The sequence below is a fragment of the Enoplosus armatus genome, chromosome 10, assembly GCF_043641665.1.
Source record: "Enoplosus armatus isolate fEnoArm2 chromosome 10, fEnoArm2.hap1, whole genome shotgun sequence".
In the NCBI taxonomy this organism is placed as follows: Eukaryota; Metazoa; Chordata; class Actinopteri; order Centrarchiformes; family Enoplosidae; genus Enoplosus; species Enoplosus armatus.
Genome location: NC_092189.1, coordinates 8673604 through 8686080, shown reverse-complemented (window position 1 = coordinate 8686080; position 12477 = coordinate 8673604). Strand labels below are relative to the sequence as shown.

At 39.9% G+C, this 12477-nt stretch overlaps 2 protein-coding genes across 2 annotated transcripts; both read left to right on the top strand.

Moving 5' to 3' along the window:
- The first annotated feature begins 595 nt into the window (after positions 1-595).
- ddx41 (DEAD-box helicase 41) lies at positions 596-6468 on the top strand. The gene is made up of 17 exons (XM_070913226.1): positions 596-695; positions 1478-1573; positions 2106-2256; positions 2404-2478; positions 2614-2674; positions 2758-2894; positions 3003-3075; positions 3180-3333; positions 3551-3687; positions 3889-4051; positions 4624-4755; positions 4893-4964; positions 5076-5172; positions 5474-5623; positions 5735-5806; positions 5956-6066; positions 6181-6468. The coding sequence occupies exons 1-17, from the start codon at positions 669-671 to the stop codon at positions 6315-6317; spliced, it is 1845 nt and encodes a 614-aa protein (XP_070769327.1). The 5' UTR covers positions 596-668; the 3' UTR covers positions 6318-6468.
- A 429-nt stretch (positions 6469-6897) lies between these two features.
- On the top strand, positions 6898-11907 carry dok3 (docking protein 3). The gene is made up of 6 exons (XM_070913782.1): positions 6898-6954; positions 8300-8602; positions 8877-8967; positions 10172-10359; positions 10745-11284; positions 11315-11907. The coding sequence occupies exons 1-6, from the start codon at positions 6898-6900 to the stop codon at positions 11642-11644; spliced, it is 1509 nt and encodes a 502-aa protein (XP_070769883.1). The 3' UTR covers positions 11645-11907.
- The last annotated feature ends 570 nt before the right edge of the window (positions 11908-12477 follow it).

Sequence of the window (12477 nt, the reverse complement as noted above, 5' to 3'; positions counted from 1 at the left end):
ATACTACTCTTTTCCCTGTACTGTGACCTTGGTGGCACCCTGTACCTCAGCTAACCTATCTGAAGTCCAAGTCTTGATAATATTTTGATGAGAAATATCACTGAAGAGTTGATACTTTTGGGACAAGGGCCTTGAGATTTACTCCAGTAACCATGTTATAGCTGATGGCTTTCATTGAGATGGATCATTTCTTTTCCTGAATCTGTGCTGAGATTTTGTTTTCATATAACATCTCTGATGCTTTCCAGGTTATATACAATTAGAGAAGATTATCTTAATGTTTCGAATGTAGATTTATACTATATCAATAATAGCCAAGTGTATGTTGGCTTGTTTCGTTTTTTAAAAATTCACTTTTGATACTGTGAAAAATCTTTCGCTCAGAAAGATTAAAAACAATACAGTTTTGACAAAAAATAAAGTGTGGTGTTTGCTTTCTAAGTTTATCTTTTTGGTTTGACTGACAGACTGAATCGCCTTTGTATTGGACGCAGCGTCGCGATGAAGTTCGGCCCTTCCAGCGTCCCGTACAGTATCAGAGCTTCCTGTGTCGTCCTGTGTTGTGTAAACATGTGGATTTGGTATATTTATTGAATTGTGTGGCGAGTATTTGGTCATTAACTCTGAGGCTTAAGTACATAGAGGACGTCCCTGTATTCGTAAATAAAATGGAGACCGAAAATCGTCCCCCAAAGGTAAGTTAAGCGTATGCTATTGTTCACTTTATGGAGAGTTTACGCTAGCTAAAGTTAGCTAGCTAGTCAAGAATTAGTGTCCATCTGGCTTACATGCACAATGTTGTCCATTACGCAGTTAAATCATTGCAACAGGCTTAATTTCGGTTTAATGAGTAACGTTAAACTGAAGTCCTTGAATACTATAGGATTTTGAATTCGATTTTATATGAACGTGTAAACCGTGTTTGGTAAAGCTCTGCGATCAACTTAGCCAAAATGCAGTGCCACAACATCCACTCGATACATGAAAAAGAGTTAAATATAAGATTAATGACACTTCAGTCTATAGATAATATTCTTAAGTTGAAAGCAGAGCCGCTGAAAACTGCACGATTGCCTTTCAAATGTGTGCTCGTACAATACCAATGTGGACCTCATGGTGTTTTTGGTTACGTGAATCAATGAAAGTTGAGACTCAAGGGAGTCCAGAAAACACGCTATTCGGCTACTCTAAGGAAAGGCTCATTGAAAAGTTAACAATCAGACAAACGTGATATTAACCGTTAATATAATGTAAATGTGTGTTGTTTGAGCACCAGATTCTGTTATTGTAGCAGCTGTTTTTCCTGTATTGTATACTGTATTGTTATGTTTTCTTCTAAGGACTTGCACTGGATGTGTTTGAAGGCCATTCTGGCTGAATGCTGAGCTCTAACCTCTCTGTAGAGGGGAAAAACAAAAGGTAATTCTACTCAAGAGGTAAAACTTCTGATGGTGTGTTTGTGTTAATGTTTGTACAGAGGTCCCATGGGGAGGATGAAAGGTCTGGCTCAGAGGGGATGGAGGATGACGATTATGTTCCTTACGTTCCAGTCAAAATAAGAAAACAACAAATGGTAAGTTACTGTGCACTGTCCTCTTTGACACTTAACAAATTAGTAAGAATGCACCAATCAGAGCCAAGACTTTATCTAGCTGATCAAGGATGTTGGCCAGATATGACCGAACCACATTGAATACGGTTTCTTTGTTATTATAAAATATAAAAAAAAGAGTTTTCAAGCTGCACCACAGCAGTCCCTGGCCTCATGTTAGCTAACATACAAATTACCCCCATGAGTTCCACACAGTGAGCTATATAGGTTTTAAATTTTGGAACAAAATAGCACTGGTACTGGACAGGGAATCGGTATTAGAAGATACCTGGAGTTGAGGTATCAGAATCAGTATCAGGAGAGAAAAAGTGTGATCGGTGCATCCCTCTTTAGTGGTACATGTTCATTTTAACATAGATTTGTCTAGAGGAACATTACTGCAAAAGTTGTATATTTTTAAAAATAGAATTGTATGTTTCCATATGTATATCAACATGACACCCAGTTATCACATATTCAAATTGAATGCATTTTTTTAACGTGTACCTCACAGCTACAGAAGATGTTACGTCTGCGAGGAAAGGCGGTGGATGAGGAGCAGAAGGACAGTGGGGAGGAGCAGAGGGATGAGGACGAGGGTCTTGGTCCACGCTCCAATGTCAGCCTCCTTGACCAGCATCAGCACCTCAAGGAAAAAGCAGAAGGTATAAAGTTCAAACACAACCCACTCTGGATTATGTTTGTTGCCTGTTTAAGTCTTTTCGCACTACGACTTACTTATCATATTAATTGTCATACTGCTCATTAAAAGTGACCATGGTGGTTCATACCATATGTTTTTGTATCTACAGCCCGTAAGGAGTCGGCCAAAGAGAAGCAGCTGAAAGAGGAAGAGAAGATTCTCGAGAGCGTTGCAGAGGGCAGAGGTAAAATTATAATGCTGTGAAGTTCATGTGAAGCCATTTCGAATTATTAATCAGATTTACTTTGATAAACTTATTCATGCAAAATGTTTTAAACTTACAACACTAATTCTGGGGACTTTCATCTCTTCTCATCAGCTCTGATGTCTGTGAAGGAAATGGCCAAAGGTATCATATATGATGACCCCATAAAAACAAGGTAAGTTCTTCAGTGAATTCTATAGATTAACATTGTTTATGAAGTTTTTTAAATGTTTTATTTAACCTGGATTTTCCTCACAGCTGGAAGCCACCACGCTACATCCTGAATATGCCAGACACCCGACATGAGCGCGTCAGGAAGAAGTTTCACATCCTGGTCGATGGAGATGGCATCCCCGCTCCAATCAAAAGCTTCAGGGAGATGAAGTTTCCACCAGGTGACAACACACTCCCACACACACATGAAAAACTGTTTGTCTTTCTGTATGAGGCCTTCAGTGGACATGATCAACACATGGCATCAAATCTGTGTATTGTTTTTGCAGCGATTCTAAAAGGTTTGAAAAAGAAGGGCATTGTGCATCCCACACCAATTCAAATTCAAGGAATCCCTACAGTGTAAGTAGAGAATATGGACATGTGCTATAAAAACAGACTGTAAAATATGTAATATATGTTAAGTGTGTGTAGATTGTTCATGAATTGACAGTGTTTATCTGCAGTCTGTCAGGTCGAGACATGATTGGCATAGCCTTCACTGGTTCTGGAAAGACTTTGGTCTTCACTTTGCCCATCATCATGTTCGCCCTGGAGCAGGAGAAAAGGCTGCCTTTCTTTAAGAGAGAGGGACCGTATGGACTCATCATCTGTCCTTCAGTAAGACATTCAAGACTCCATTCAAATTAAATTTAGTTTGCACATACTCACACATAACATTGAATCAATTTTAAAACTGTGAGTGACCATCCAAGGCACCAATACGTCTACAGCATTTCTTTCTGTTTGCACTTTAGACAGATGGCATTTACTGTGAGCAACTTTGTTTTTCTGCAGCTAAGCAAATCTGATTTGAATACCTTTCCCTTTACTCCAGCGAGAGTTGGCGAGGCAGACTCACAGCATCATCGAGTACTACTGCAAGCTGCTGGAGGAGGAAGGAGCTCCTCAGCTGCGCTCTGCCCTCTGCATTGGAGGAATGTCTGTCAAGGAGCAGATGGAGGTAGTAAAACAGTAAGTAAGAGTGAAATTATCTTTTTCTGTGTTTTATCTGGAATTTCAGTTTGAACTGAATTGTTAAGCAAAAAAAATGCGTGATTCAGCAGCATTAAATCATTCAGAGTGGAACAAAACTGGCAAACATTAAACCTTTCATTAAAACATAGTAGTTTGAGTTCATTTCCCATCTGTATCTGTATCTCCTCTTGGTTGTAGTGGTGTCCACATGATGGTTGCTACCCCTGGCAGACTGATGGACTTGCTTCAGAAGAAGATGGTGAGTCTTGACATCTGCCGGTACTTGGCTCTGGATGAGGCCGATAGGATGATTGACATGGGCTTTGAGGAAGACATCAGAACCATCTTCTCCTATTTCAAGGTGAGGTCCTCCAAATGACAGCAACCATATAATCAGTGCAGTAGTATTTCCTGGTCGTTAAAGCTCTAGCCAGACAAGTTCCTTTTACAAAGCTAGTCTGGCAAGGCCCAACAAAATAATATTTGTCACAGACATAATTTCAAATAGGTTGTACATTAAATGATTGAAAATGTTCTGCCACTCTCAGACATGAACATAAATTCCTTCTTTACCTGGTTGAACAAGTTCACCACCCACTGAGCTTTTCACACTGAAAATCTATGTTGGCATTTCTGGAAACTTTGTCTAATTTCTACTAAATTTGTCCATAAAATCTGCTGTTCAATACATTTAGAGCAAAAATAGGCCATGCAGTTACAGAATAATGCTTCATTTTATATCTGTAATACTACATGAAGTTGTTTTTCACACGGTCCTAATGCTTTAAGAGGCAGAAGATTTCATCATCATCATCTAAGCTCTCCCCACAGTTGGCCGGTTAGTCCATCTTCCAGCTGCTGGGCTTGGGAGATGCTGTTTTTTTTAAGCTACCAGACATGAAAAGTCCTTTAAATAGTTATTTCTTTGTCTAGGGACAAAGACAAACCCTGCTTTTCAGCGCCACTATGCCCAAGAAGATCCAGAACTTTGCCAAGAGTGCGCTGGTCAAACCCATCACCATCAACGTGGGCAGGGCCGGTGCTGCCAGCTTGGATGTCATCCAGGTACGTCCGTTTTTCACTGACAGATGTTTTCTATCTTAGTCAGGGAAATTCATTGCATTGAATTTACAAACCCACTGATGTAAATATTGTGTCAACTAAACAACTAAATGATAAATTCTTCTTCTGTGTGTGTGCAGGAAGTGGAATACGTTAAAGAGGAGGCCAAGATGGTGTACCTGCTGGAGTGTCTCCAGAAAACACCACCTCCTGTCAGTACTTCCACTTGTTATGACATTGACATATACTCTGTAATATAATTCTATAATTCTGTGACTCAAACATGTCAAACGTTACAAAATATTGTCCGTTCATATTGACAGGTGCTGATATTTGCTGAGAAGAAGGCCGATGTGGATGCCATCCATGAGTATCTGCTGCTAAAAGGAGTAGAGGCGGTGGCCATCCATGGAGGAAAAGGTACGCAGAACTCTATTCTGATCATTAAAATACACAGTACATAGTAATAGTGCATGCAGAGGATTACGAATGTCCGACCCAGCACCTATCATATGTGCACAGCTTTACTCCTCTCCTTCCTTGTAGTTGCTCATCATCACCACCAGATGCCATCCTGCTTCCAAATATCACCATTTCTTCTTCACAGTTTGCTCAACATTTCCAAGGCAGAGAAGGCATCGTAGATGCTTCTCTCATGTTGTCCATTTGTCATTGTCTTGCAAAGTACTGTTTTATGTAATATTTGTGGATTGTTTTTCAGATCAGGAGGAAAGAACAAAAGCCATAGAGGCATTTAAAGAAGGAAAGAAAGATGTCCTGGTTGCCACAGACGTTGCCTCCAAGGGTCTGGATTTCCCAGCTATACAGCATGTAGTGAACTATGACATGCCCGAGGAAATAGAAAACTATGGTAAGAAGATATATATATATATATATATCTGCATATGGCATATTGGCCTTCTTAAAAATAAAAAAATTAAAATAGCTCAGTCTGTTTTTATTGAAACGGTCTTTTTTTCAGTCCATAGAATTGGAAGAACTGGACGATCGGGCAAGACCGGTATTGCAACTACGTTCATCAATAAAGGCTGTGGTAAGGAGAAATACCAATGAAAAATCTTTCATTTCTATATAGCAGTAGTGACTTTCAGAATATTTGCCATGTATTATAGTGAGTTTAGTTAGCTTAATTCACTGATAAATGACAATATGTTAACAGTAAGTGTATGTCTTTCCCCTTAGATGAGTCAGTACTGATGGACCTTAAAGCCCTGCTAGTTGAAGCCAAGCAGAAGGTTCCTCCAGTCCTCCAGGTGCTCCAGACGGGAGACGAGACCATGCTGGACATCGGAGGTGAGTCTAGTTCACATCTCTTTATCTGCATGCTCTTCAGTGATTGGTTACTCTATACTAACTTTTGTGTTTCCTTTTTAAATGTTCCTCTAACCTGTTCATGTGTTTTCGCAGGAGAGAGGGGCTGTACATTTTGCGGTGGTCTTGGTCATCGTATTACAGACTGTCCTAAGTTGGAGGCCATGCAGACCAAGCAGGTCACCAACATCGGCCGGAAAGACTACCTGGCTCATAGCTCGATGGACTTCTAAGAGGTTTTCATGAGAAACATTACTGAGGAAACTGTACAGTTATGTGTTGTGTCACTGAACTAAGGAAGTGTATCTTTATCATCACCTAACATAGTTTGCAGGTCTGTCAGATTAATTTTTTTTTTTTTTTTTTTACCTTTTTTGCCCCAAAGACAAGTCATACTTGTTCTGTATGTGTAGTTTTGTAACGTACATTTTTGATACTCTAATTGTAAATAAAACCACTATATCTGCTGTCATGTTTTATGCTCTTCCTGGAAAAAATAAAAAGGTGTGGTGCCAGTGAGGAAGTTGCTAAAACAAGCAGAATAATGCAAAGGGAAGTTTGACTCAAGAAAACAGCAACACATAACGTGTGCGTCCTTTCTTTTGCAACAATTGCAGATCAGTGATATCTTGACTTTCAGCTAGGTTAGACATACACAAGTAGACAGCAGAATGAAAGCTGCTGGTGACGTAAAGGAAACGAGTATTCTACGTGCATCGAAAACCTAATTTTAACCTCTTGGTTAGTTTCATCTTGACCACAGAGCAACAAGTGTACTGTAGAGTGAAAGATTCACAGACCAAGCTCACAAGCATGGATGTCATCTTCAAAGAAGGGACGGTGTACCTTCAGGGGGTCAAGTTTGGAAAAGTAAGTTTAATAGAAATTTCACAAATTGAGCATACTTGTGAAAAAGTGAATATTGTGGCTCATTTGATTTTTCAGTCAATATGGCCACCGAACAGCTTGTTGGTCAAAAATATGTGTGACAGTATTTTGCTTTCATGAAGTGCTTAGTTAAAATAGCCAAAGGCTCACTTGGCAATGGTGTAAGCGTTTTGCCCCTTCTCTTTTCAAATGTTGGGTAATATGTTCAATGGAGTTGGTAACTCTGCAAAGTCATGCAAGTGAGCCATCCTTATACTTTCTTGGACTTGAATTGGTCGGACGCGATGCTACATGAATACATGTTTAGGGTTATTGATTTGCTTTAAATTGAATCTTTTTGAAAATCTGGTATTGGTTCTCCCATATTAGATACTATTAATTAATAATAACTAAAGCTGGTTACATATTAATTTGGTTTCACTAAAACTGAGTTGCTTGCTTGTTTTTTGCTGCCTATTTCAGTCACCATCACTAATTACATTTTGTGAAAATATGTGAAACTTCAGTGTGGTTTGTACTGCCCCCTCACAAAATGTTAAATTTAGCTGCAGGTTTTCACAGGGAAAAACAATCCACAGTCTGACCCTGAATGGTCTTTCATAGGAACACCTTTTGCAGTATGACAGTAATGCACAGAGGACCATATTTACTCAATATTTGTTGTCAAAAACCAAAACAACAGTGTTAAATAATAATCAGATTGCTAAACTTTGTATATGGCACATTTCAAGAGATGAAACAACAGAAAAAATAAGACAATTAAAAAATATATATTATAATGAACAAGAAAAAATATATTTCAATGTTTACTTGTTATAATACAGGGAGGCTGTTCTGTAACTTACAGGCAGTGTTATAATACTCTGTAAAAAAAAAAAAAGAAAAAAGAAGTCTATTACAATGATGAAGACTAGCGTAAACTAGTGTGTGTGTGTGAACATGTTTTCCCAGATGTCCTGTGAGTGTCATGATGCGACCTTGTATGCGCTGTAAGTGGTAGAAGGTGTTGTGGTGCTCTGAATATGCAGCACTTTCTCTCTTTTTGCCTTTTCCCTAATAACCATAATCTCTGTTTTGTTAACTGTAGAAAAGTTTGAGCCGTCCAATCACTGATTTTTTTAAAAAAACAATGTAGCAGCAGGGCTCAGATCATCATGTAAAGTAGAAATGTAGAGCTGGGTATCTTCTCTGTAACCATAGAAACAGATGCTGTGCTTGCTAATAATATAACATAATAACATGAGATCGAAACCACTGAAGAACTGTGCCAGAGAAGCCACTTATTAACTGTCCCTTTTTCCATTTCGCCCTCTGTCATCTACAACAGAGAACATGGCGGAAATTTCGGATGGTGCTTTTTAAACCCAGCTCCACAGGGGTCGGGCGGTTGGAGCTCTACACTGTGCTTGACAACAATGCAGTTACTGACCATAGGAAGGTCGGCAGGCAGAAAACACCAGACAGAAAAGTGGTGCGTCTAAGTGACTGCCTCAGTGTCACCCCTGCTCCAAAGGAGTCTTGCCCTCCTGGGTGCACAGCCTTCTACTTAAACACCACTCAATACAACTACACCCTGGCCTCCACGATAAGCCAGGACTGGCTAAGTGCCCTCAGCCTCCTAGCATTCCAGGTATCACACACCGCTCCTCTTGACCATTGCAACTTTCCCCTTTTCTTTTTATATCAGTAGTAGTGTTATCATCAGTGAACTGTGGGGATAAACTGTACTCACGATCAGAGATAGATAGCACAATGAGGAAGTTCTTCTGCCACTTCACTTCTCTAATTCTCATGCTTGCACAAGTCATGTTCTTTCTTGCATCTTACCTCTTTGAAGTCATAAAACAGTGATAAAGGGTTGGTGTACACTCCATGTCATGTTTACTATGCCACTGTGTTTACAGAAGGATCCTGGAGAGTCAGACAAAGGGGGTTTCGAGAGAGGAAATGGCTTGACCATGGAGGATAATGACCTTTACTCATCTTGGAAAACAGGTATTGCACGTCAGTCTGCAGACGACAGCTGATCAGTCAACAAGCGATCAAGAATATCATTCAGTTTAGTTTAGTGCCAGCCGAAGTAGTTCCCATCAGAAAGCAGCATAAACGCTTGTCTTCTCTCTCACCAGGTGGTTAACTTAAAGGATTACTTGGTTTTATTTCAGCACTCTGGTCTTATTTCCATAGTGTTCCCCATCTTTGCTATAAATATTATAACATTTTACTGACCAAGGTAATTGTTGAGATTTGGAAACATGGGACTGTACTGTAGTGTAAAATTATTAGTGGGGAAGGGTCAGAAAAGGAGGAGGGCATTGTAATTTTTCTTTTGGCTAAAGGTGGGGTAGTCATGGGAGGGTGTTTTATCCCTTTGTCCTAAATTGCTTTTTTCTTGTCCTTAATTTAAATCCAGCCTTCCTTTGCAATATAGTTAATAGTTACATAAATGGCTGCATCAAAAAGACAACTTGCACCATGTTTCACAAATGTGCTCTTTGCCAAATACAGAAATCAAATGTTCTGTTTCTGTACAAGTCAAGAGAAGGGTTAAAAGAAAACATTATTAACCCTGGGGAAGGCCTTGCTTTTTTACAAAGTGAAAAATAAGGTTTTGCCCCACTCGCCACTCCAATAATCTCCTATATCAAGAATTAATCTGTTGAGTACAATGTTGTCACAACTGATAGGAATAATATCCCAAACTACAAACATTAGACTCAAGTTGTAAGAAACTGGGATTATCGTTTAATAAGGTTGTAAGAGTCATTTGGTGAATGTATTATAATACAGGAAAAAGACCAGGAAAAGCTAGCAGTGAGGTTTAGATGTCCTAGCATCATAAATTCAGAAAAAAAAACCTTGAATCAGCAGAAACCTTGAATATGCGTGAGCAGCAGCCACTAATGTATTCAAACATAGATGCCAGAATGTATTAGCGTCAGCAAGCTCTGGCTTACACAAATGTATTTCTTTTTATTTCCTAATGAATTACACTTCTACTGAAAAGTCCAGGCAGCCCAGTCACATGGAGAGATTAGTAGAAAGCAAGCAGTTTTAAATCAGACTTTTTACTGTATGAGAATGAAGTTGGTGTACATTTATTCCCTCAAATGGAAAATCTAGTACTGTCATGTGTGGTCACGCTGCTCTAACTGTGATGTTTTAGGTGACAAGTATTTTCATGCCTTCTTGTGTTTAGATCTGACCCTTCCTCCAAACCAGTACCAAGTGACTATCCACAGTACAGAGGCATCCAGGAGGTGCCAATTGTCTGGGGAGTATCTGGTCTCCTCAGAAAAGGAGGCTGTGATACTGCTGGCCATCAATACTGGTCACACCATCTATAGCTGGCCGTACAGGCTCTTACGCAAATTTGGACAGGTTGAGGTAAAGTACTTGAATGAATTTCCCCAAAATCTGAAAGGATACAATAGTGAATTCAAAATGCATCACCATAGTCATGATAAACCTGACATTCAGCCCAGATCATTCACATATCTTTAAAGGAATAGTCCAATCGCTTATTGGCTTTTTTTTTTGCTGAGAGTTAGATGAGATACTCTCCTTCTGTCTGTACGGTAAATATGAAGCTACAGCCAACAGATGGTTAGCTTAGCTTAGCACAAAGACTGGAAACAGCTAGCCTGGCTCTGTCAAAGGCAACAAAATATACCTACCAGCACCTCTAAAGCTCATTGCTCAAGAAAGCAAATGAGAGCACTTCCCGAAATGTCAAACTATTTCTTTAAGATGTGTATCAATGTGATTGCAGGGTGGATTCAGCATTGAAGCAGGCCGTCGCTGTGAGTCAGGAGAAGGAGTGTTCATCTTCCTGAGCAGGCATGGTCCCCAGATCTTCCAGGCTATATTGAAGCAGTGCTCTGTGGAGAGGATGTCATCCGTCCAGCCATTCAGTGTCCACAGAAGATCATTATCTGACCAGTCTCCTATTATCCTCCCAACCACAAGCAACTGGTCCTCTGGTTCTCCTGTCAACAGTCTTGCAGATGTTACTGCTGACACAGAGGACGAGTCTGACAACCACTACTCTACTATCAATGACACCTCTGTACAAAATGTAAAGCGACTATCTCTTGTCAAACCTTATCTCTTCAACAGCAAGGAGGCTTTGGGAGATGAAGGTAAGGATGAGGATGGACGGTGTCATTCCCTGGAGAATGTAAACCTGAATATTGTCGTGGAGGACACCATTTATTACAACCTAAGGAGAGCCACGCCTCCTATGATCAGAAAAGATCAGTTCAAACCTGAAACAGGCGATTCAGAGTGCATCTATTCGGATTTGAAAATAGTTGATTCTCCCTTAAATCCTCAGTTGCAGCCCTTCTCGTCACCCCTTCCTCAGCCTGTTCTCCAGCCTCCTCCCTGCCCCCTTCCCCAATCTGTTGCCAGCGTCCCACCCAAGCCCAGATACCAGCGTCAGCCCCCTGCGATTAACTACATCCAGCCAGGGTACAATGCACAGGCACAGGCTCAGGCAGTGGATGACATGAAGGAGATGGAGGAGGCCGTCAGCTCTTCTTCCCATGTTAGCCCCACAGAGGCCCCCGGCAGTTTTAAACACAGGCTGGCAGAAATCATTTCCAAGGACCTGGCAAAGTTCCAGCCACCTCTTCCCTCCGGAGCGGGCAGCCCCACATTTTTTCAGTAGGCTATTAGTTAGCAGACAGACTAGAAGGAGCAATTTAACCATGATAAACTGTCATGAAGCCTAATTAGTTTCTTTATTTCTTTGAAATCCCCTCCACTGGGAACGTTAGGCAGCAGATCTTGGCTTGCAGATGTTTGTGTGTTTATCTACAGTGGTGGAATGTAAGTATGTGTAATAAAATACTGTACTTACAAGTACAATATTGAGGTACTTGTACTTCAGTATTTCCATTTTATGTTACTTTATATTGCTACTCCACTTCATCCCAGAGGCAAATATTCTACTTGACATTTTTAGTCATATTAATACAAAATATAAGCAACTAATAAATGATGATGTATTTTTATGGATTAAGTTGACCAGTAGTACATAAAGCACTAGCTAGTTAAAATTAGATCCACTTTTACCAACTGTAACATGAGTGGTGCTTACACATTAATGCATGAATAATTATAATCCAATAATATAATATATGTTATTCTAACATTGGGCCATTCTGCATAATGAGTACTTTTGGTACTTTTCATGCTAATACTTTTACTTTTACTAGTTTTGAATGCAGGACACTTCCACCACTGTTTGTCTGTAGCCTGTTGTATGAAAACACATCTGGAATCCATTTTATTCTGTGGATTGTTATTGCAGAAAGAGGATTCGATTCTTGTTGTGCTTCACTGTTAGAGAAGCTGTACGTGCTGCTGTATCTTTATTGTGACGTTGCCATTAGTTGGTGAGCTGAATGAACATCTGACGGTTGGACTAACTTTTTAAAAAAAAAAGTGTGTCCTTGTTACAGTCAGTGAGATACACAACATTGCTTCTTCTAATTCATG